We start from the raw sequence: 25,833 nt of genomic DNA, 5'->3' as shown, positions 1-25,833 counted from the left end.
CGGGGTCATACGTTGACGGACAACAGAGAGTTAACATTTTGATGGATTAAACATATTCATAGTGCATTCCTTGTGTGGCTGGGGCCTGATGGGATGCTTTGCACAACCTTGACACACACATAACATGCACATAGAGGAAGTTTCAACATCTATGTAAAAAGGTCAGAATTCACAGAGCATTCAGAATACTCCTACAAAATACTTAGAATACACTCTCGATGTGGAAGTACAACCAGCAAGGCTCCAGATGACTTCCTGTGTGATGTACACACAAAAAAAGAGTTGGCTCATCCACAACTACTGTCTGACATCTCTCTGGGAGCACTATGAAGAAACACTGGTAAGTACCGAGGCATTTGTGTATCAGAAATTATTTGGATGTCTAAATGAGAGAATCTTAATATTTTGGATCACTTTTAAAAGTACCTTCAATTTAATTGAAGAGTTTTATGGTTCCTTATGACCAGTACATTCCTACAATGGGCTTAGGATATGAGGAAAACTGAAATATTGTGTTGATACATCCCAACATCATTCAACAATGGATGGACAGCCCAAATGCTCTGCCTATGACATGGCACACATGAACCACCAAGTTAAATATTTCCTTACAGGGCACTTCACAGTATTGTTTTTGTATATACTTAAACGTTAAGTATACCTATGCATTATTTACAGATGTATAAATTAATAAGTAAAATATATATGGCAAATTCAATTAGCTAAATCTTGAACTTAAAGCTACCTTAAAAGATTTTGTGAAGTTCAGGAAAGCAGAAGTAAGATAATGATAAATGTTTTCCCCTCACTGTAGGCCTACTACACAAACCTGATTTTATTTATATATATATAAAAAAAAATTACGTGAGGAGAAGTCCTTGGGACTAATCTAAAACACACAGGTTCTTTGCGTCAGGAAGTGGAACATGGGAATGACCAGGCAGATATCAGATACAAAATACATTTATTTTCAGGAAAAGAGTTCAGGTATGTTCATCATTGACACAATCTTCAGCGGCTAGTGTTTCAAACGTTCACTACTGACCAGAAGCACAAAATAGTAGAATAATCTCAGTTTCGTCATCAGCACAAATACTCAATAATCACTTCATGTATCACAATATATTTAAGTTCTGATTATCTCCGGCCAACACACAATAAATATATACCCATCAGATAGTACGGAAGGCGAGCCAAGGGAGAATGAAAGCAGCCAGCAGTGAAGAGGGGCACACCTTGCCCTAGACACAATTATGTTCTGGTAGAATTTGGATTACGTCCTCGTCCTCCCGGGGCACGCCAGCCTGAACAATAGCAAGGGTATCCCCTAAATGAGTGATAACACACAGCTTTTATACCAAAAGCACACTCTTAATTGGTAATTACGAACACCTGACGCTGACACAGGCTGCATTCAACACGTCAACAGTTAAAACCTGTTACATACTTACAAAGCACTATACAATTAATTATACAAATGTCCCATTGTTCTTGACTGTGCAATCATCTCCCTCCTCTCAGTAAGCCGCAGAGACATCAGGTAGCCTACCAGTGGAGGCTGCTGAGGAGAGGTTTTAATGTGTTTGATACCATTCCATTCCCTCAATTCCAGCCATTATACTCAATTCTAGCCATTATTATGAGCTGTCCTCCCCTCAGCAGCCTCCACTGTAGCCTACTCACAATTAGCTGAGGAGCTCAGCATTAATTTCCTTTTTTTTTTAAAGCTGATAACCTAAGGTGAAGCACTCAACGGTTATAGCAATACTATCTGTGCCGTTGTCATCTTATATATCATTTTGTCATACCTCTCACTCTCCTCTTGCAGAGAACCGAGACTACTTTCGGAATCAGATATTTTCAATCAATATTCATATGATATCCTCTTCCCACAGGTTTCCCCTTTCCCCTGCCTTTCAGAGTCTGCTGTTCATCCTGGTGTTGCTGTGTCTCTCCCTCTCTTGCTCTGGGAGGACCTGGGCTCAGAGGAAACTACCCTGCAATGTCATCTCTCTCAACCAATCAGAGTCCTTTGACTGCTCGGACAGGAAGCTACTCCAGGTACCCCAGGATATCAGCCGGAATGCCACATGGCTCGACCTTTCCTCCAACCGGATCAAGAAACTCTCCGGCACCTCGTTCAGGAACCTCCGAAACCTGACTCGACTAGACCTTAGCAATAACGTCAACCCCCAGAAACATCCTCTGATAATAGAGAACCAAACATTCTCCATGCTGGATCAGCTCAAGGAACTGCTCCTCGATGGTAATGGTCTTTCTGCAGTGTCAAGTGCCCTTCCGTCCAGGCTGCGGTTTCTGAGCCTGAAGTTCAATCGCATCAAAACCATCAGGCCAAACGACTTCATGCATGTCAGACTCTTAGAAACAATCCATTTAACTGGAAATTGCGACTACGGGAGTGTCTGTAATGGACCCCTAGTCATCGAAAACAGAACTTTCTCCCACCTCACCTACCTTGCTAGTTTATCGCTGTCAAACAACAGATTGATAGGTGTCCCCCAGTTCCTCCCCCCATCCCTCCAGCAGCTCAAACTCAAACAGAACACTATCACCCACATTCACCAGCATGACCTTAGTGGTCTCACTAGCCTGAGGCTTCTGGGCCTGTCAGGTAACTGCCCTGTGTGTTCTAACACCCCGATTTCCTGCTCGCCCTGTAATACATCCAATAGGGCATTACAGATCCACCCATATGCCTTCTGGAAGCTATCCAAGCTGCAGGAGCTGAGACTATCCGGAAACTCTCTAGATCACCTACAGTCCTCCTGGTTTGAGAACCTCACCAACTTACGCTACCTGTACCTTTCATTCAACCGTCTAGTTGGTGAGATAGCCAATGGGGACTTCCTCTCTGTGTTACCTGGCGTAGAGGTGATGGACTTGTCTTACAATCACCCTGGACAATCTTCATATTCCCACAACTTGAAGCTCTCTATGAACTTTTCCAACCTGACATCTCTGAAGACATTACACCTAGAAAACTATGTTTTTTCAACTCTTCACAAAAATGACTTGAACCCACTTTACAATTTATCTCACCTGTCTGTGCTCAATTTGGGAACTAACTTTATCTATCAGACAAACCTCTCATTATTTGGTATGTTCCATAACTTGTCCAGTGTTGGCCTCTCTGAGAACAAATTTTCTTTCCAGTCTAAGAGAGAAGATGTTTTGTCAATATGTGGGTGTAGCTGTGGCTATGAGCTGAATAGAGACAGGTTTGGGCCTTACGTACACAAGGATCGACTCTATCGTCGCCATCTGCCTAACATTAAGCCAAAGTGTATTGCGTACGGTCCAGTGCTTGACCTTAGCAGAAACAACATCTTCCACATAAACCCTGATATGCTGCAAGGCCTGGATAACACAGCTTGTCTCAACCTGTCATCTAACTCTATTGGAGACATGTTCAACGGTAGTGAGTTTGTACATTTCCCCAAACTTAAGTACTTGGATCTATCCCAGAATAAGATCTACCTGCGATATGAGCATGCATTCAGTGAGCTAACAGAACTGGAGGTGTTGGACCTGAGTCATAATAATCATTACTTTGTGGTGGCAGGGCTAAACCACAGTTTAGCATTCATGGAAAACCTGGGTTCTCTGAAGGTTTTGAACCTGAGCTGGAACGAGATCAGCACCCTCACTCATAACAACATCTCAAGCAGCTCCCTGCAGGAGTTGAACTTCCAGGGCAACCGCCTAGACATCATGTGGAAAATATGCCAGAACTATGAACTTTTCAAAGCGCTCCAAAACCTGACTTCCCTGGATCTGTCATACAACAAGCTTCACCGTGTACCGCCTGAGGTCTACAAACACTTCCCCAAGACCCTGAGACGCCTGTCTCTGAGTAAAAACCGACTGAAGGTCTTTGGCTGGGAGACGCTCACACAACTACCGCATCTTGAGGAGCTGGACTTGAGTAAGAACAAACTGGAGCAGGTGGCCTGTGCTTTAACCAGTTCACTAAAGTTTCTGGACCTGAGCCAAAACAGGATTTCCCAGCTAGCGCCTGGTTTCCTTGGGGGCTCCAGGAGCCTGTATGTGCTGGACCTCAGCTTCAACCTGTTGGAGCTCATCAACCAGACCACGTTTGAGACTGGAGCAGAGAACCACCTCCAGCAGCTGTCCCTACAGGGCAACCCGCTCCACTGCACCTGTGACCTGTTGGACTTCCATCTGTGGATGAGGCGCAACGAGGTGGAGCTCCCTCTGCTGGCCACTGAGGTGACATGCGACATGCCCGTGGAGAGGAGGGGCAAGTCTGTGTTGAGCTATGACATAGAAGAGTGTGTGAACGATGAAAACGCAATGGCCTTCTGCATCATCACATCATTTCTCATCATTCTCATTATTTTGGTATCTCTCACAGCACATCTGTTCTACTGGGATCTGTCCTATATTCTGGACTACTGTGGGGCCAAGATGAAGCATCACCGTCGCTTAGTGCCCACAGACTTTATCTACGATGCCTTTGTCATGTATGACACGGCAGACCCGCTGGCTTCTGATTGGGTATTAAACCATCTAAGGGTGGAGCTAGAGGAGCGTGGAGAGATGGCCCGACCCCTCTGCCTGGAGGAGCATGATTGGACACTGGGTATGCCTGTCATGGACAACCTGTCCAATAGCGTGCGGCAGAGCAGGAAGACAGTGTTCGTGCTGACGGACGGCTTCCTGTTGCGTGGTGTAGTCAAAATGGCTGCCCTGCTGGTGCAGCAGCGGCTGGTGGAGGAGGGGGTGGACGCCATGGTGCTGCTGCTACTGCAGCCCCAAGTCTTGCAACGCTCACGCATCCTCCACCTGCGCAGGCGGCTCTGCAGGCGCAGTGTTCTGGAGTGGCCCGCGGATGCCAGTCCAGCTGCCCAGCGATGGTTCTGGCACCACCTGAAGAGAACCATTCGGAAAGATCAGACAGGCACTCACACATCCCTACACAGCACATACTTCACTGGGCGGTGAACCCACAGACATTAGAGAAACTTATGACTTAGAAAGTAAAAGTTAAGGATATGGGTGACCTAAGACTACTGTATAATTTGGAATATTAAATGTGGAGAAAGTATGAAGACTGTGATGAAGGCAACATTGGTGATTTGCTGGCCTCAAAGCACAGTGTGTGGTTCACCAGCACCCTCCCCATGAGCGAGACTTCCCTGTGGCGCACCAAAGTTCCTAGTGCCCTTGAGGCGTGAAATGTAATAAAACTGGAGTTGACGTTCTCAATGTATTTTTATGTCTGATTTCTTTCTAAAGTTCATATAAAGAGCTGAACATGTTGATATGACTCTCTGTAGGCCTATTGCATGTTTTGTGGTTTTTCCTTTTCAGAGACGTTGTCCTAATCTGGTCGCTGGTCTGATGGCTGTATCAGAAGAGGAGCAGCCTGGTTGTTCCCATAATATTGCAAGGCGATTTGGTTAGAAGAGAGTTGCGATGTTTTCCTTCTTTTGTTTCAGCCACCAGAGTGATGCTAATTAAACGCTGAGGATATTGTAATTTGAGTTCCGTCCGGGATGGTTTAAAGGAGGATGTTTTGCCATGTTCAAATGTAATTATTGTATTTTCCAAGCTCCTAGCTATACCTGCGTATGGCTATACATGCAGTATTGTTGTTATCTTAGACTTTTTGAACTTTTACCTAGACGACTTATACGGTTTCTTCTTTTAGATAATTGCATCTTATTGGATTTATTGTAATACATGTTGATTCATTTTAAATTGATACATGACTGCAGTCCTCATATTTCAGAGCGATACTTATTGACTGTTGATATGGCTTATTGGTAAAATGAATTACACACATTGTATTCTTTTAGATACACACACTGATACCTCTGCTTTAAATTGACTTATTTATTACTAGACTATGATTGCAAGGATCAGCTCATAGTTCTAGCCTCTTAAACATGTCATAATGAAGTCAGATTAATTAGGTTAGAATTGTTCCTACCCTAATTCTGTCATCCTCAGCAAGTTGGAGTGGATTTTCATCCGATACAAGCGTGCAACAGTGTGATTGAATATTTGTAATGTTGTGATGAGGGCCAATGAACATGATGGGACACATACAATCATGCATGAAAAAGTATAATATTTAGGACCATATAATCATATAAGCCAGATAGGCCTATCATGTACATGCCCTTATAAATAGAGGGTGAATTGTCCAGTTCCTGAAATCTGCTTCTGCATTCATCCCAGTCATCAACAAACAGAGCATTAGGGAAGGTGCATGTCTGACATCAGTGTGTGCACAATTACAATGATCATTTAATATGGTACATTTAAAAAAGATATGTATAACATAAGTGTACTGTTGACACGTAGGCTATGGTGTAATGGAATGTTTTGCCTTGTGTGATGGTTATGGCTTGTTTTGTTGGTTATAACAGGTTACGATAAGTTTTGTCAGCTGTTATGACATATTATGACATGGTTAGGACCGTTGGGTGTCAAGTGTTACCCAATTATTTGTAATTTCTCTCAGTCAAGCTGTGAATTTCAAACACAGATTCAACCACAAAGACCAGGGAGGTTTTCCAATGCATCGCAAAGAAGGGCACCTTAAAAACTTACCCAGAAAGACTCACAGCTGTAATCACTGCCAAACATGATTCTAACATATATTGAGTCAGGAGTGTGAATACTTATGTAAATTAGATATTTCTGTATTTCATTTTCATTGAATTTGCAAAAATGTCAAAAAACATGTTTTCACTTTGTCATTATGGGGTATTGTGTACCCAAAAGCGTTCTACCTGAAATGAAAAAGGGTTCTCCTATGGGGACAGCCAGAGAACCCTTTTGGAAACCTTTTTTCGTTAGAGTGTAGATATTCAATGCTTCTTTTGAAAAAAGTATTTAAAAAGGAATAGTTTCACCATATTAAAATGAGAGCTCAGTTCACGTAACAGGATTGACCTAAAGGGTTGATGTAAATGAATCTGTAATGAAATAAATAATCATTTTCAGAAATGACTTTGCCAAAGCAACAAAATAAGTAGGGCTTTACAATGATGGTGAAACTTGGAGAAATTTGCCGATAAAAATCTGAATTTTGGCATTTTACCAAGCCTTTATTCATATACAGTACCAGTCAAAAGTTTGGACACACCTACTCATTCAAGGGGTTTTCTTTACATTTACTATTTTCTACATTATAGAATAATAGTGAAGACATGAAAACATTGAAATAACATATGGAATCATGTAGTATTCAAAAAAGTGTTAAACAAATCTAAATATATTTTAGATTTAAGATCCTTCAAAGTAGCCACCCTTGGCCTTGATGACAGCTTTGCACACTCTTGGTATTCTCTCAACCAGCTTCACATGGAATGCTTTTCCAACAGTCTTCAAGGAGTTCTCACATGTGCTGAGCACTTGTTGGCTGCTTTTCCTTCACTCTGCGGTCCAACTCATCCCAAACCATTTCAATTGGGTTGAGGTCGGGTGATTGTGGAGGACAGGTCATCTGATGCAACACTCCATCACTCTCCTTCTTGATCAAGTAGCCCTTACACAGCATGGAGGTGTGTTGGGTCATTGTCTTGTTGAAAAACAAATGATAGTCCCATTAAGTGCAAACCAGATAGGATAGCGTATCACTGCAGAATGCTGTGGTAGCCATGCTGTCTACCTTGAAGTCTAAATAAATCACAGACAGTGTCACCAGCAAAGCACCCCCACACCATCACACCTCCTCCTCCATGCTTCACGGTGGGAATCACACATGCGGAGATCATCCGTTCACCTACTCTGAGTCTTACAAAGACACCGTGGTTAGAACCAAAAATCTCAAATTTGGACTCATCAGACCAAAGGACAGATTTCCACTGGTCTAATGGCCATTGCTTGTGTTTCTTGGCCCAAGCAAGTCTCTTCTTATTATTGGTGTCCTTTAGTAGTGGTTTCTTTGCAGAAATTCGACCATGAAGGTCTGATTCACTCAGTCTCCTCTGAATGGTCGATGTTGAGATGTGTCTTTTACTTTAACTCTGTGAAGCATTTATTTGGGCTGCAATTTCTGAGGATGGTAACTCTAATGAACTTATCCTCTGCAGCAGAGGTAACTCTGGGGCTTCCTTTCCTGTGGCGGTCCTCATGAGAGCCAGTTTCATCATAGCGCTTGATGTTTTTTGCAACTGCACTTGAAGAAACTTTCAAAGTACTTAGTGTCTTAAAGTAATACTGGACTGTCGTTTCTCTTTGCATATTTGAGCTGTTCTTGACATAATATGGACTTGGTCTTTTACCAAATAGGGCTTTTACCAAATAGGGCTACACAACTGACTGGCTGAAATGCATTAAGAAGGAAAGAAATTCCACAATTAACTTTTAGTGTGCAAAGCTGTCATCAAGGCAAATGTTGGCTACTTTGAAGAATGTCAAATGTAAAATAATTTTGATTTGTTTAATACTTTTTTGGTTTTCATAGTTTTGATATCGTCACTATTATTCTACAATGTAGAAAATAGTACAAATTAAGAAAAACCCTGGAATGAGTCGGTGTGTCCAAACTTTTGACTTGAACTGTACTGTACATAGTTTTATTGAATTCACCATAAGGGCTATATTAAAGGCTTTTAAAAATGCAACATTGTTGCACAATTTATACTTAAGGGCACTTTTTTCTTAGAATGACCCTATTAACATACACTATATATACAAACATTTGTGGATTTGGCTATTTCAGCCACACCCGTTGCTGACAGGTGTATAAAATCGAGACACAGCCATGCAATCTCCATAGGAAAAAAACATTGGCAGTAGAATGGCCATACTGAAGAGCTCAGTGGCTTTCAATGTGGCACCATCATAGGATGTCACTTTTCCAACAAGTCAGTTCTTAAAATTTCTGCCCTGCTAGACCTGCCCAAGTGAATTGTAAGTCATGTTATTGTGAAGTGGAAACATCTAGGAGCAACAACGGCTCAGCCGCGAAGTGGTGGGCCACACAAGCTCACAGAACGGGACCGCCGAGTGCTGAAGCAAGTAGCGCATACAAATCTTCTGTCCTCGGTTTCAACACTCTCTACCGAGTTCCAAACTGCCTCTGGAAGCAACATCAGCACAATAACTGTTCGTCGGGATCTTCATGAAATGGGTTTCCATGGCCGAACAGCCGCACACAAGCCTAAGATCACCATGCTCAATGCCAGGCGTCGACTGGAGTGGTGTAAAGCTCGCCGCCAATGGACTCTGGAGCAACGGAAACGAGTTCTGGCAGTCCGACAAACAAATCTGGGTTTGGTAGATGCCAGGAGAACACCACCTGACCCAATGCATAATGCCAACTGTACAGTTTGGTGGAGGAGGAATAATGTTATGGGGCTGTTTTTCATGGTTCTGGCTAGGCCCCTTAGTTCCAATGAAGGGAAATTTGAAAACTACAGCATACAATGACATTCTAGATGATTCTGTACTTCCAACTTTGTGGCAACAGTTCAGGGAAGACCCTTTCCTGTTTCAGCATGACAATGCCCCCGTGCACAAAGCGAGGTCCATAAAGAAATGGTTTGTCGAGTTCAGTGTGGAAGAACTTGACTGGCCTGCACAGAGCCATGACCTCAACCCCATCGAACACCTTTGGGATGAATTGGAACGAGGACTGTGAGCCAGGCCTAATCGCCCAATATCAGTGCTCGACCTCACTAATGCTCTTGTGGCTGAATGGAAGCAAGTCGCCACAGCAATGTTTCAACATCTAGTGGATAGCCTTCCCAGAAGAGTGGAGGCTGTTATAGCAGCAAAGGGGGGACCAACTCCATATTAATCTCCATGATTTTGGAATGAGATGTTTGACGAGCACATACCTTTGTTCATGTAGTGTATCATTACACTGGTTTACACCTGGTCAAAACATCTGAATGTAGCCAACATATTATCACAGTATGTTTTAATTCCAGGTCCCATTATTTACTATATTGTACTGTAGATGAGGCAGAGGGAGGTGGGTTTTCTTTTACAGTGAAACTAATTAGACCATTGATGATTCAATCCACACAGAAATGAACGCCAAATGTTTTTATTACAGATTATACAGAAAACCATGCATCCCTTACAATAGGCTATGTGTGTGTATGTGTGTGGGGCATACATGGGGTGTGTGGTGTCGTGTCTTTGGCTTGTCATTAAATGTGAAGACTGCTATTTTATCAAATAAATTCTCTGTAATTATTATTACGTGATTAAACTAATCATGTACATTGAATTAACTAGGAAGTCAGGGCACCACGGACAATGTTCAGATTACAAAGTTATAATTTTCCGAATATAACTCTTCAGATATTTTAATATCTGATCAATTAGTCTTCTATTAATGAATTATTACCTCATCTGTTCTCATTCCAAACGTCGTAAAATTCTTGGCTATCTGCACGAACCCAGCCTTTACTATTTATCATCCATACACCAATTGGCTCAATTATTTATTTACTAACTAATTAAACAATTAAACAGAATACACAATACATAATAACATTATAATAACTGACTGTGGCTGGCATTGGTACTGTGTAACGGCTGTCTGTAAGAGGGAACCAAGGTGCAGCAGAGGATGTGTTCATCATTAGAATTTTAATACAAAAAAACAAGAGAACACTACAAAATGAACAAAACCGACAGCAAACAGTCCTGTTAGGAAAATACTCTAAACAGAAACAATTACCCACAAAACCCAAAGGAAAAACATGCTCCTTATGTGTGACTGCCAATCAGCAGCAACGAGCTTCAGCTGTGCCTGATTGGGAGCCACACACATGGCCCAAAACAAAGAAATACCAAAACATAGAAAAAGGAACATAGAACGCCCACCCAATGTAACACCCTGGCCTAACCAAAATAAAGAACAAAAACCCCTCTCTATGGCCAGGGCGTTACATACTGGTACTCAAGGCAACCAGTTATCCTACTGATTTATTCTGAAATATTATCCTACCGAAACACATGATTAGAGCATTTTACTAGTTGTATTGTAGTTGAACCTACACATGGCAAGGCTTGACTATTTTTGCCATTTGTTTGAGGTGGAAGTCCACTGGACTTCTTTTACGACCAGTGTGGTACACCTCAGTAATATCTTAGATGTGTTCTAAGATTATTCCCATCTAGGGGGTTGTCTGCTCCTCACTGTTCTCGTAGGGGAGTTTACAACTAGACTTGTTTTATGCTCTGGCGGCCTCGTACGGTGTTGCGCGTAGTCTCGACCCCCCCACCGGCCTCGATGAGGCTCATCATGGGTCTGGGCTACTATTCCCCCCCTTTGTGTCTCAGGACTCCCCCACCAGCGGGTGGTGTTGGTATCTGAGGCACAAACGAAAAGGTTGGACCCTATGTACGAGTTGTCAGCGGCCGCGTTGTTATGAGAATGGCTGTAACCTTTTAACCAAATCTCCTGGTGTTTGTGCATCAAAACGCTCAGTGGCTGTCAAGGCCTGTCAGTCAACACCGCGTCCGCGTGTGGCAACCTCTTCAGTACCTGTGAACTGTGTTTCACCAGTGGGAGTCATCGGGTCAGTTGCTGGACTGATGCCATTAGTGTCATTGTAAGAGGTGACAGTCCCTCACAAAGCGGAAGATGTATCATCGGAAGCAGAGAACACTCTGCACATCAATGTTTTTCTTGCTGAGACGGCCACAGTGCTTGCGGAAGTGTCCGAAGGGCAAGAGAAGTTCATCTCAACTACAGTATTGTATGACTGCAAGGAAAAGGAAAGTTGTTCATTCGCAGAGACAACTGTCTCGAAATCATGAACAGAATGATCCATCAGGTTTGCTGATGGAATGTGTCGAGATATCGTAATATCTCCTTGGATTGGATTCTGCACCAAAAGGTTTTGAAACGTCTTTTTCCCAAGGGGTGCTTTCGACAGATACCACTCGTGGATGACTGCGTTGCAGCTAGCGTTAGGGGAAGACAGTGTGGTCAGTGGAGAAGGCACTGTGACCTGTGACCATAAATGGTTGGTTTTCCAATCCATCAGTGGGAGTAATCAATACATCAAGTCTGCTCCGAGTAGCAGGGGTTCAGATTCGAGGCAGGTAACATACACAGGGTGAACGAGCGATTCGTCCTGGAAGTGTAGTTTCAGCATGACTCTCAATGTGAGGGGATGAGGTAGTCTGAGTGAAACCTTGAAATGTAGTGTCACATCGTTCCACTTTTAACCAACGTTTAGTTGGCTTCAAAGCCCTTTTGAGATCATCAAACGTTTAGTGGACATATCCCCCACAAAGTGGAGTGGTCGTTCGCAATGACGTGATGTGCAATTTCTGTTCAAGGTGAAAGCAGATTGACTTTTCAGATTTTGAGTGGGCTTGGCTTTAACGAAGCTTTTGACCTTTTTCTTTGCAATCTTTGTACCGGAGTCTATAGACAAAGCCTATGGCCATATTTCTTGATCAAGCGGGCCCTGGAGTGGGAGAAATTAGAATTAGAATTTTAACGTCCTTGCTAAGGGTGTTAATTCCTGCGGACCTGGTGTCCGGCAATTCCCCGTCTAGTCCTTGTGACTTTTACCCTTTTCTCAAATTTTTCTCGCTTCACGTAATGGAACTTCTAGAGAACATTGGTCTACGTTTTGATTGTCCTTTAACCCTTTGTTACCCTTTTGATCTGACACTTTTTGTGTGTTGGGTGCAGGAACGTAGCGAACATGTCAATTGTAGCGGTAGTCATTTCGATGGCGACATACTTTACAGTTATTTTGACCGCGGAGGTTATTGGATTCGTGGTTTCATGGTAGAAACCGTTGTTGTGCGTCATCTGTCAACGCTCCAATACCTGATAATTCACCCTCTAACTGAAGTGAGTGCTCCTGGTCAAACTTCAAAACCGAGTGGTCAGGGCCGTTTGTATTGCGAGCTTTTGATGCCTTGCAAGCTCTCTGAGTTGTAAAATAGGCAAGCCAACGTGGGCTGCAGGGCCCAAGTAGGTAATGAAGGTGGGATACATGTTTGACAGAAACATTTGTTTGAATGGTAACAGCTCTTCCATTCCTGTTTCAGTGAGTAGGCCAAAGTAAGCTGAAAGAACCTATGATAGTAAGCTTGTGGGTGTTCGTTCCGAGTTTGTTTGACAGTGTTAGCCAGTGAGCTATTGTGTTTGCGAGCCACAGAACCACTGAATTCTAATTTTAAAGCTGTGGCAAGTTTAGCGCAGTCATTTTGCACGTGTTGCTGTTGTAGACAAATGAACATCACGTGTCTATTTGACCATCGCAGGTAAAGGGTTTACCTGACAGGTAAACCCTGTCAGAACCCGTAGGGTTCGGGTAGCCATCCAATGCATCCTCTATGTCAGCTAGGAACGTCTCAGTATCATTTGGCTGACCTGGAACGTGGTCAAAGGTGGGGAAATTCTTGACGAGTTTGTCAAGGCGTTCCGCCAAGCGGGCGGAGAGGGTTGGCTTCATCCTGTGGGGAAATTGGGGCCGAAGGGCCAAGAGAAGAAGCTGGCGAAGAGGCGCCATATTACTCAGTGCCGAATGGCCAAGAGGAGAAAACTGAGGGACACTTGCGGGAGGCAAAGTCTGAAACCTATCGTCTTCACTCCTTTGAGTGCTGGACTCCAGTTGCTTGGTTGGGTAGTCACGCTGTAGCGCATGACCATTCTGGAATTCCACCAGATTGTACCTAAAGGTGGTATTCTGCTGTATTGTAGAGTCCACTTGAGCACTTAGAGTACTGATTTTGGACACGTGAGTGTCGCACTTGCTCCTTCGGTCTCAAACTTATCCGTCATTGTTTGCAGATAGAGGTCTTGATTACGTAGTGAGAGATTCAGTGATGAGACTTCCTCCGCTTGTTTAGAAATCAATATTTACATTTTTCATCACCTGAGTTCTCTCATCATTCATTTGGTCATCGACTTCAATGAGTTCTACTGACCTGTCATCCAACTTAGTCATTGTGTTCATTAACTGATCGTCTTTGGTCTGCAGCATTTGTAGTAGAACAGTGTTACTTTAGTAACGTTCAAGAAAACGGCATGCATGTTATCAAGTTTTGCGCTTCTGTTTGTACATAACTCGTCAGATTTATCTAGTTTGGCTTGGACATCATCGTATTTAGTTTGGGCTAAATCGAGTTGTTCCTGTAGAATACGATTTTGTTCCTGTAGAAGATGATTTTGTTGAAGAGCTTGTGCTTGTTCATCGTCATACGTTTTTGCAATAACATTAAATTGTTCACTTTTCAAACGCAGTTCCATAGCTAGCAGAATTTTTCCCTTTTCTGCATTTGTCATCAGTTTCCCGGTTCTCTCCACCTGTCTCTTTATGTCTACCGTTTCCTGCTTGTGCTTCAGCTGTGCACTGCAGTATTGGACCGATGCCAATTTCAGATGGCAAGACATCAGGGCTAGACTGGAGAGAACCTTTACAAGGCCTTCGCCTGATGGTAGATTTTGGAAAGCGTTGTTCGCAATTTCTGCTGTTTCTGCTGTTTAATGGCATAATTAGGGTTGGTATCGTTGCTGAGGTCAGAGTTCAATCCATTTATGGGTGGAGGTTCACTAATTAGCGGGCGATTGGGGACTACCCCCTCTGAGAGCTTGCATATTATTCGAAATTTGAAAGGATAAATGTTTTTCCTAATTTTCCAAAGTTTGGTTTTGGAATATATTGGAAGCTGCAAAGACGATTTTAATCTATTTATAGACGTTAATGAACCATCAGTACTGTACCAGTAATGTGGGAGTTGGACGTGAATGAATTTGCAAAAGCAAATTGAATTAATTTATCAATGATATATGTTTTTGCAAATTTGTAACATTATGTACTTTTAAAACATTTGTAAAGGAATTAAAGGAATATTTCTGTCTGTAATAAAGGCCTTTTGTGTGGAAAAACTCATTCTGATTGGCTGGGCCTGGCTCCCAAGTGAGTGGGCCTATACCCTCCCATGGCTGCGCCCCACCCAGTCATGGGAAAGCCATAAATTATGGCCTAAATTAACTAGGCAAGTCAGTTAAGAACAAATTCTTATTTACAATGACAGCCTAGGACCAGTGGGTTAAAGTCCTTGTTCAGGGGCAGAATGACAGATTTGTATCTTGTCAGCTTAGGGATTCGATCTATCAACCTTTTGGTTACTGGCCCAACGCTCTAACCACTAGGCTACCTGTCGCCCCAATTGACTTTAACTCAGTAAAACCTTTTAAATGGTTGCATGTTGCGTTTATATTTTTGTTCAGTATAATTTGACCATCATGAAATGCACTTACCAGCGTGTTCTTCTTTTCACAAGTAGATGGCAGTAAGGGACTATAGTGTCGTAATTTTCTGTAAGAAGGTTCATATGGCCGGTAGGACTTTCATCAAAACCAATATTTGGACCAAATGTTAAAAGTGAATGTGGAAGAGTGGCCATAAGGGTAGGAACACAGCAAAGGAAGGGTTGAAGGTCCATAATGTATCAACTCTTTAAGAATGAGACAAGTCCTTAAATCTCATTCCGTGGCCTCCAACTGCTCTTAAATGCAAGTAAAACAAAATGCATGCTCTTCAACCGATCACTGCCCGCACCTGCCCACCCGTCCAGCATCACTACTCTGGACGGTTCTGACTTAGAACATGTGGACAACTACAAATACCTATGTGTCTGGTTAGACTGTAAACTCTCCTTCCAGACTCACATAAAACATCTCCAATCCAAAATTAAATCTAGAATCAGCTTCCTATTTCGCAACAAAGCATCCTTCACTCATGTTGCCAAACATACCCTCGTAAAACTGACCATCCTACCAATCCTCGACTTCGGCAATGTCATTTACAAAATAGCCTCCAACACTCTACTCAACCAATTGGATGCAGTCTATCACAGTGCCATCCGTTTTGTCACCAAAGCCCCATATACTACCCACCAGTACGCTCTCATTGGCTGGCCCTCGCTTAATACTCGTCGTCAAACCCACTGGCTCCAGGTCATCTACAAGTCTCTGCTAGGTAAAGCCCCGCCTTATCTCAGCTCACTGGTCACCATAGCAGCACCCACCCGTAGCACGCGCTCCAGCAGGTATATCTCACTGGTCACCCCCAAAGCCAATTCTTCCTTTGGCCGCCTCTCCTTCCAGTCCTCTGCTGCCAATGACTGGAACGAACTGCAAAAATCTCTGAAGCTGGAGACTCATATCTCCCTCACTAGCTTTAAGCACCAGCTGTCAGAGCAGCTCACAGATCACTGCACCTGTACATAGCTCATCTGTAAATAGCCCATCCAATCTACCTCATCCCCATACTGTATTTATTTATTTATCTTGCTCCTTTGCACCCCAGTATCTCAACTTGCACGTTCATCTTCTGCACATCCTACCATTCCAGTGTGTAATTGCTATATTGTAATTACTTTGCCACCATAGCCTATTTATTGCCTTACCTCCCTTATCTTACCTCATTTGCACATGCTGTATATAGACTTTTTCTACTGTATTATTGATTGTATGTTTGTTTATTCCATGTGTAACTCTGTGTTGTTGTATGTGTCGAACTGCTTTGCTTTATCGTGGCCAGGTCGCAGTTGCAAATGAGAACTTGTTCTCAACTAGCCTACCTGGTTAAATAAAGGTGAAATAAAATTTAAAAAAATAAAAATGCAACAGTTGTGGAAACTGTAGGCCTATCCCCAACACTGCTCGAAGGTCAGTTATGTTTTTCGGGTTTGCATTTGGGTTTTTGGATTTGGGAAGCTGATCCGAGATCTGTAGCCTATCTATATGAACTCAACTCAGCAACATGCGGAAGGATGAACGAATGCGTAATTCTACGCACATGCCCAATAAATGTATTATAGGAGGCTCCTTTAAGAGCGCTGAGACACGACGCAGCTGTTCATACTAGAAAGCGGAGGAGGAGACCATAGAAATGAACGCACTGGGAGGATGACAGCTTTTAGCCGCTGCTGTAACCCTGAACCTCTGACACCCATAAGAACCGTCAGCGAGAGGACCACTAACCCAGCCCGCAGGGCGCATCCTCTATCCCGAGCAAAAAGCGAGGGGCCGTGGGCGGAGGATTCCTTATGATTTCTCAGTTTTCATAGACGCTATTTTTCTAACACCATGGTGCTGGGCAAGGTGAAAACTTTAGCGGTCTACTTCGACTATCTGAACGACAACAACGTCCCCGTTTACTCCGGCGGGGATTCGGTCTCGGGGAGGGTGATAATCGAAGTCACCGGCGAGGTTCGCGTCAAAACGTTGAACATAACCGCCAGAGGCGTAGCCAAGGTGCGGTGGACCGAGTCCCGGAACGCCGGAGCCAACACTGCCTACACTCAGAATTACACCGAGGAGGTGGAATACTTAAACCATAGCGACACGTTAATAGGAGAGGAGAGAGGTAAGGGACAACCACATCATAATTACGCACTCATTCTCACAGAGATGTGCTGGCAAACTTGAAATAGGGTATATGGAAAGGCCTAGTTCCGGTTGTTCTGAATTTTCAGATTCCAGCTATGTTATGGAGCTCTGTCATTGCTAGTAATTATAGCCTACGCCATTTGTAGGTTACGTGACTGATGATGGGTTAAATTTGACATAAACTGCGTAACACACACATCACACATTCATTGGAACAAATTACAGTTCTTAGTCAGGTGGGATAGTGGTCCTGATGCGACAAAGGATAGGTTTTCCGCATCCAATTTAGGCTGTCTAATTAATAGGTCAGATCCGACATAAATATTTGCTCAATTGATGTCTTATTATGACACATATTACAATTATTGTAGATTCTACAGTAATTGTGTTTTATTCGAATTTAAGTTTGTAAAGCCTTCTCTGCGTTTTATTTAGCGAGTTAAGAAACCTCAAAATGTTGTGAAAATTTTACACGAGCGAGGGCTAATCTAACTGAAAGCGGTTAAAGTTATAATTTTTTTAGGTTTATTACTGCTTTTGTTTTATAATTTAATCAGTAACATTGTTAGCTGATGACAAGCTGAAGTTTACTCCCTTTGTTAGAAGCGGTTCAAACCTGATCACAAACTGGCTGAGGGAAGGGGGTGCGTGGGGGACACACCCCTTTCGTCTCTGATTGGTCTAAACTGCCATATGTGTCTAGGATGACGTCATTCCATCTGGGGAAATAACAATTGTAAAGCATGCAACTTTGTCTTCAACTTGCTGCTGTAACAGTTCCATTATGTACTGCACAACTAGCCTAACACATGCCACACATCTTTCATAAACTAACTGATGTGTTACATTTATTAATAGTAACTGTTAATGTATTATTGCATTGACGAAAGAGGGCGTTTACAGTAGTAGTGCCCATTACCTTACTAGGCTACTGAGGTTCAGTTTCAGTCAATAACAATTTTCATAATAGCTGGTCTAGTGGGACATGTAAAGTGATACATTTAGGATTTATTTAGCATTTTTACAGAGCATAACAACACCAAGTGATACACTTTCAATTTTTCCATTTAAAAGAAAAACAATCCCATAGTTAGTATACAGCGCAATAAAAATACACTCTTGACGTAACACAGCAATACAAACAAGTCCTGTCTCATATCTTATATTATAGTAAATGCACCTTTGCATGGGCGAATCAGGCACTTGTTGCCAGGGTAATGTGAGAGCTGAAGTCATATTTTATCGAACATTTTATCCATCACAATTTGACAACACCAAGACCTTCAGCAGAAGACTGGTTGCCTTTTCAGCAACATAACCTACCGGTGGCAACGCAACCTACCGGTGCCCTTTAGTTCAGATAACCTACCGGTGCCCTTTAGTTCAGATAACCTACCGGTGCCCTTTAGTTCAGATAACCTACCGGTGCCCTTTAGTTCAGATAACCTACCGGTGCCCTTTAGTTCAGATAACCTACCGGTGCCCTTTAGTTCAGATAACCTACCGGTGCCCTTTAGTTCAGATAACCTACCGGTGCCCTTTAGTTCAGATAACCTACCGGTGCCCTTTAGTTCAGAATAGCCTTTATGAAAACAGTGTTAATCAGTAGGGTAGGGTTCATTATGTAGCTGGCTGGTAAATGATGTCATGTATGTGCTGATAATCTGTTTACCTCAGGAAAGCTACATGGGGTGCAGGATTTTTATTTCCAGCACTAACTCACCTGATTGAACCAACAGTGTTCTAAATAGTGGACCATGAGTAGGTGACCCAGGTGTGTTAGTGCTGGGCTGGAACAAAAGCCGGTACACCCTGTAGCTCTCCAGGACCAGAGCCTACACTGATTTGATCTCCACTGTTGCTCAACCATAGTGTTTATTAGTTCATGATCTGTAAGTATTTGATGTTTTCCTTGTTTTGTTGCACTGTAATAACCTTGATTGTATTTGTGTGTTGATTGATTGAGGAATTTGTCAAATAAAATATGTTGTTGGCTTTTAATAAAGATGCATGAATGTACCTACTCTCGAGTCCCTCTTTATTTCTCTCAAATAGACAGACAGATCTGTCTGTCTGTCTGTCTGTCTGTCTGTCTGTCTGTCTGTCAAACTCCCTCCCTCTGTCTCTGACTATCACTCAATACCTAAATCTTTCTATCTCCCTCCCTTTTTCTTTCTCTCTCTCCTACCCTCCCTATCTCTCTGTTCATGTCTCTCTCTCTCTCCTACCCTCCCTATCTCTCTGTTCATGTCTTTCTCTCTCTCCTACCCTCCCTATCTCTCTGTTCATGTCTCTCTCTCTCTCAATTCTCCCATATTACAGAACACATGGCCATTCATAAAGGGGCTTGGTGGAGGGGCGGGACCAGGTTAGCTTTCCTCCAATGGCAAGCTAAGTATGTATGCATTGGAGTATCATGCTGAAAATCCGCTGCTCATTCTGGTTCATACCAGTCTGCTCCTGCTCTCCTCGCGCTGCCGGTGTGATTTAACAACACACACACGCACATACACAATGCTCTCAGCTGCAAAAGAGAACATACAAGACTGCTGAGGTGGCAGAAAATAGATGATCAGAGATTCACACATCAACGTATACAATAACATGTAGATAAAGGAAGTGAAAGGGGATGTATGTTTGCTCAGCCTGGGTGTGTCTTCAGGTCTCTGCTGTGCTCTGTAGTATCTGAAGTGTTCATGGATGAAATGTATTTGATGCGTTTATGACCTGACACAATGGGTAATATTCAAATGAAATACCATGACTGGGTTTTATGTGTTATAAAGCATTTATTATGTGTGAATTTGTGTGGTGTGTTATAAAAAACATTTAATGTCCTCTTATGTGTCGTCCAGCATTTACTACTGGGTTTATTATCTTGGTGTTGACTTGGAAGGAGGCACTTGAAAGCACAATGTGAAACAATGAAATGAAATGGTGGGTGTGTGTAGATTAGTGTGTGTCAGGTATGGTATTTGGAATCTTGTTTTCCTGTATTTCAGATGAGGACAGTCCAGAGGAGGCCCTCACTGTTCTCAACACAGGATTACACGAATTCGCCTTTAGCTTCCTGCTACCACAGATGTATGTAACACACCACACACAGACACACACAGCTATAACATAAAATCTGAACCCCAAATATGGAATCTTATCTAAAGATAGAAATGTAAAAAGTATAATCCTACAGACCTCTCTCCTCCTCTCTTCTCCTCCCCTCTTCTACTCTCCCCCTCTCTTTTCCTCTCCCCCTTTCTTTTCCCCTCCTCTTCTCCTCTCCCCCCACTCCCCCTCTTCTCCTCTTTCCTCCTCTCCCCCTCTCTCAGGCCCCTGGCCACGTCGTTTGAAGGGAAGCATGGCAGTGTGAGGTACTGGGTGAGAGCAGAGCTCTACAGACCATGGCTGCTGCCTGTCAGAGTCAAGAAAGAGTTCACTGTGTTTGAACACATCGATATCAACACACCGCGGCTGCTGGTGAGGATTGTGGAGTACACATCCACACACAAACACACATGCATGCACACACATCTCACGCACACACATGCTCACAGTTTATGTGAAATGTCTGTGTCTAGGCCCCTCAAGCTGGCACTAAGGACAAGACCTTATGTTGTTGGTTCTGTGCCTCGGGACCCATCTCACTCAGCGCCAAGATAGAGAGGAAGGGATACACGCCAGGTGAGTAACACACACACACACACACACACTGTCCCATTCCCCCCTCACATACCACCCCCATCTCACAGCCTCCTCCTCTCCTCTTTCCTCTCCTCCTCTTCTAGGTGAGTCCATCCAGATCTTTGCAGAGGTGGAGAACTGTTCGTCCAGGGTGGTGGTGCCCAAGGCAGCGCTGAGCCAGACCCAGACCTACTTCGCCAAGGGCAAGGCCAGGCAGCTCCAGCAGCAGATGGCAGCCCTGCGTGGGGACACCCTACCCCAGGGGAAGAGCCAGAGCTGGGATGGAAAACTCCTCCACATACCCCCGGTGTCCCCATCCATCCTGGACTGTCCACTCATCAGAGTGGAGTACACACTGGTGGTGAGAAATTATAATATAGTGTATAGTTTATATGGTAATACATGTATTAATATTGTAGAATGGTAAATAAGTGTTGTCAGTCAAATCGGCTCGCAAAATCGAACTGGTTTAGCAGGATCTTCACAGTCATGTACTGTAAAGGTTATCTTTATGGTATATCATTACTTGAGCTGTCAATAAGACAATATCTACCTCTCTGTCTCTCTCAGGTGTATGTGGACATCCCTGGGGGGTTGAACCTGTCTCTATCGTTGCCGTTGGTGATCGGGACCATCCCCCTCCACGCATTCCCCAATCGAACAAGCAGCATCAGCAGCTACTGTAGTAGCATCAGCTGGCCAGAGAGACCTGAGGGTACGACATACACCTGTGTGTGTGTGCGTGTACTGTGTGTTTGTGTACTGTGTGTGTGTGTTCGTACTGTGTATTGTTTGTGTGTTTATGTGTGTTCTCCCAAGTTAATCCTATGCTGTGTGTGTATTCACAGCTCCCCCTAGCTACAGTGACTTGGTGGTGACAGAGGAGCAGAGGTGGGGCTGTCTGGAGCGCTGTGACGGGTCAGTGGTCAACGAAGAGGACCAGGGAACACTGCGCGCTTACATCACAGAGTTCAGATACCAGCCCCCACCACTCTATTCTGAGGTACACACACCCCCCACTCATCCACGCTTACACACACACACACACACACACACACACACACACACACACACACACACACACACACACACACACACACACACACACACATTATTGTAGGTCTAACTAGCCTACTCTTCCCCCTGTGTTCCTCAGGTTGACCCTAACCCAGAGCCGGGCTGTGGAGGTCAGGTGGTCAGGAGACCCGACCTCTGCCCCTCTCGCTGAGCACAACACTGACCTGCTCAGAGCAGACAGGCATCTACACCTACAGATGGATCCAACATGGCCGCTGCTATAGCCCCCTACTGGAGCCAGTCACCTACAGATGGATCCAACATGGCCGCCGCTATAGCCCCCTACTGGAGCCAGTCATCTACAGATGGATCCAACATGGCCGCCGCTATAACCCCCTACTGGAGCCAGCATTGCGTCTCATCCTTAGTTTCCTCGGGTACATAGATCAACAGATGCAGGGATGTCAGCTCTGATAGACACTCTGTGGAGAGGCCAGGAGACTCCTCAGTCTGACCAGCATCGCGGTTCTCTGCTGGTCAGAAAGAATAGATAGTCCTTAGACCCAGCTTCTGTTACATATGACCATTACGTGGCACATCTAAGACTAGAAAGGAGAGGAGAAGAAGAAAATAGATAATCCACTGTTGGACTGTTGGAAACAGTGGTCAGGATCTCCTCCAGCCTCAGATTGAATTTTGCACATGCCTCTCTCACTGTTTTTCTACTTAACTTCCATAGCTTTTCTTCCTCAACGGTCATATATGCTGAAAAATGTCCGTTGTCTTCTCACCACCATTACTGCTTAACTAGAAACAACACCGATCAGACTCTTTTAGATCAAAGTAAGTAAGAAACAAATGAAAGGAGATGTTTTTAGAGAGGTGTTAGTGTGTCTCGGGTTTCCTGAATGGGGAATGTGGTACATGGTGAAATGACTAGTGTGTGTTCAGACAGACACTGGTGTATCTGTGAAGCACTCACTCACACTCTCTGTCTTTCAGGTGTCTTTCCTCACTAAACCCTCCATAGATACAGTACCCTACTAAGCACATGTTTGATTGTAGTATGTGGACATATGACACAGAAAGAAGCTCTGTATTTACATAAGAGGCAAAGAAACAGCCAGATGTAAAATAAAATAAGAAAAAAATACATTTGAAATGTTTACAGGTCAATTGTCGTTCAAATTTGATCTTCACTTCCAAACAAAGTGCAATATATTTTTGTATTTGTCGTTTTTCTGTTTGTGTACGTGATGCCATTATAGCCATTACTGATCTGAATGCTATCATGATCTTCCTTTGTTTGAAATAAAGATGGCTTTTTGTAGAAACTGTGTAAACTGTGTAAGAATTAGTTCAGTGGATTAATAGCAGGGTCATGGGTCCCTCTTTCAATAGCAGGGTTATTGGTTAATAGTAGGGTTTGGAGTTACTGGGCCCGCTATCACATTGTACACTACAGCAGGGTTTGGAGAGAGCTGCCTGTTCCTTCTGCCTCTTGTGGATTCTATTTTCCCCCCTCTCCCTCTTTCCTCTCTTTCTCTCCTCCCTCTCTCCCTCTCTCGCTCTTTTTCCATTCCAATGCTGGAGAACCAGACAGGACAAGAGAGCATTGTATCCTCCAACACGCTCTGTCTCTCCTCCAACATGCTCTCTCTCTCCTCCAGCATGCTCTCTCTCTGTCTCTCCTCCAACACGCTCTCTCTCTGTCTCTCACCCCCTCCAAACACACACACACACACACACACACACGCACACACACAGAGAGAGCAGATATTGGCTAAAAGGCTCAAGTGAACTACTAACTCAGTTCATCTCTGTGGTCTGGACAGTGGACACAGTTGTGTGGACAGATTCAGATGTCATGATGTAGTATACTATGCTAATACTGTAATGGGCACTGCAGATAGAGTGACAAAGATCTTTGAAACGTGAGCTTGTGAACCGTTCCCAACCCCCCACACATAGGGAAAGGCCCTAGCGTGTCTATCTGAGCAAGGCCTGTCCCATTCTTTGCTAGAACTTCGTCACATCTTAGTCACCACCCTGACACGGAGAGAGAGAGAGAGCACTCGTGTTTTTCATTCGCATTAGCACGTTTCAAGCTCACTCCAGTGTCTGCTGGTTTTCGCTTCACCCTTGACAGTCTTCATTGAAAGGAAAAAAACTAAATCCTGTGTGGAATGAGTTTGATGCCCTGTTCTACAGGGTAGTACAGGGCTGCCCAACCCTCTTCCTGGAGATCTACCGTCCTTTGAGTTTTTAGTCCAACCGTAATTTAACACACCTGATTCTACTTATTAGCTGGTCAACAAGTCCTTAACTAGCTGAATCAGATATGCTAAATTAGGGTTGGACTGAAAACCTACAGGACAGTAGATCTCCAGGAAGAGGGTTGGGCAGCCCTGGTATAGTAGTTGTGGTCATATTGAGAAGTAGTGCGTCAGGAAGTCAGATATCTCTGCAACAGGAAAAAGGCGGTGTTTCCCCCCTGGGGTCTGTTCTCATGTCTCACACATACACACACACACACACACATATACATTCATGCCACACACACACACACACACATACATTCATGCTACACACACACACATACATTCATGCTACACACACACACACACACGCACGCACGCGCGCGCACGCACGCACGCACACACATACATTCATGCTGCGCACACACACACACACACACACACACACACACACACACACATTCATGCTGCACACACACACACACACACACACACATACATTCATGCTACACACACATCCCAACTGCTACTACCACACTCTTATTATGATTGCTAAACACTGCACAATTTAACCACTTGACCCCAATCTCCCCTTCCCCAAAACACGTGTAAATATTGGACTATAAATTCTACTGAGCCATTTACTTTATGTTCGCATTTTTATATTTTATTATTTCTTATTGTTGTTGCATTGTCGAGAACTAAACTGAAAGTAAGCATTTGGTTGGACTGTGTATACCATGGGTATCCCGTAAATATAACTAAACTAATGAAACTTGAAACTTGTTGTGTTTCAGATGTGGTGTGTTCAGAACAGACACACCGATATACAGTATGTGTCAGGAAATATATATACACACACACACACACACACACACACACACACACACACACACACACACACACACACACACACACACACACGATGAAAGGTCACTTGAGTACAGTTTTGGCTGATGCTCTACAGGAGCAGCTTCTGTGCCATAGATAAACACAAACCGGTTTGGACTGGCTGGAGAGACACAGTCAGAAATGCAACCTAGTACGTGTTTGTGTGTGTGTGTTGTGTAAGTGTTTGTATATCCTAACACAGATATTTGAAGTCCTGGAATATGTTCTCAGGGGAGAACATGCTCTGGGCTATATGCCTCTCACTGTAGCACACATGCCCCCCACCCGCCCCCCATGTTACCTTATGACCCAGGTTGTGAGTGTGCGAGTTTGTGTGTGGGTGTGTGGTGACCCAGGGCAGTGAAAAAATACTCTGGGCACAGTCTGTACTTGTCTGAGGGCATAGGAGAGAGAGACATAATTTAATTAGACTGTTATTAGATAACAACATACCACATTGGACAGCAGATTATATAACAATCCCACAGAAGCACGCACCCAATTCATTTCTAAATCATCCCCCAAAAAACTAACCTGATAAATGAATAGGAAGTCAACATGGAGAAGAATAAAGTAGTCTCTAGACACTGATCTAAGAGC

The 25,833-nt window shown here is 43.6% G+C and overlaps 2 protein-coding genes across 3 annotated transcripts; both read left to right on the top strand.

Moving 5' to 3' along the window:
• On the top strand, nucleotides 1-5,761 carry LOC106568387 (toll-like receptor 8). The gene is made up of 2 exons (XM_014138696.3): nucleotides 1-340; nucleotides 1,896-5,761. The coding sequence occupies exons 1-2, from the start codon at nucleotides 327-329 to the stop codon at nucleotides 4,984-4,986; spliced, it is 3,105 nt and encodes a 1,034-aa protein (XP_013994171.3). The 5' UTR covers nucleotides 1-326; the 3' UTR covers nucleotides 4,987-5,761.
• An 11,082-nt stretch (nucleotides 5,762-16,843) lies between these two features.
• Nucleotides 16,844-23,418, top strand: LOC106568345 (arrestin domain-containing protein 3). Of its 2 annotated transcripts, none has more exons than XM_014138614.3 (8): nucleotides 16,844-17,366; nucleotides 20,392-20,473; nucleotides 20,716-20,863; nucleotides 20,965-21,067; nucleotides 21,172-21,428; nucleotides 21,638-21,782; nucleotides 21,916-22,070; nucleotides 22,224-23,418. In XM_014138614.3, exons 1-8 carry the CDS (start codon nucleotides 17,087-17,089, stop codon nucleotides 22,293-22,295), a joined length of 1,242 nt encoding a protein of 413 aa, XP_013994089.1. In that variant the 5' UTR covers nucleotides 16,844-17,086; the 3' UTR covers nucleotides 22,296-23,418. The 2 variants fall into 2 exon arrangements, with proteins under 2 accessions (XP_013994089.1, XP_045548155.1); XM_045692199.2 differs by lacking the exon at nucleotides 16,844-17,366 and adding an exon at nucleotides 19,766-19,784.
• The last annotated feature ends 2,415 nt before the right edge of the window (nucleotides 23,419-25,833 follow it).

Source organism: Salmo salar, chromosome 01, assembly GCF_965601325.2.
Source record: "Salmo salar chromosome 01, fSalSal1, whole genome shotgun sequence".
NCBI lineage: Eukaryota > Metazoa > Chordata > Actinopteri > Salmoniformes > Salmonidae > Salmo > Salmo salar.
The sequence above is the reverse complement of the archived record's forward strand: the minus strand, read 5'-3'. Positions and strand labels throughout refer to the sequence as shown.

Coding starts and splice junctions, on each gene's coding strand:
- LOC106568345 (XM_014138614.3), top strand. CDS start 17,087: ATGGTGCTGGGCAAGGTGAAAACTTTAGCGGTCTACTTCGACTATCTG. Junction 20,474..20,715: donor AGCTTCCTGCTACCACAGAT/GTATGTAACACA, acceptor CCCCTCTCTCAG/GCCCCTGGCCACGTCGTTTG. Junction 22,071..22,223: donor CCCCACCACTCTATTCTGAG/GTACACACACCC, acceptor TGTGTTCCTCAG/GTTGACCCTAACCCAGAGCC.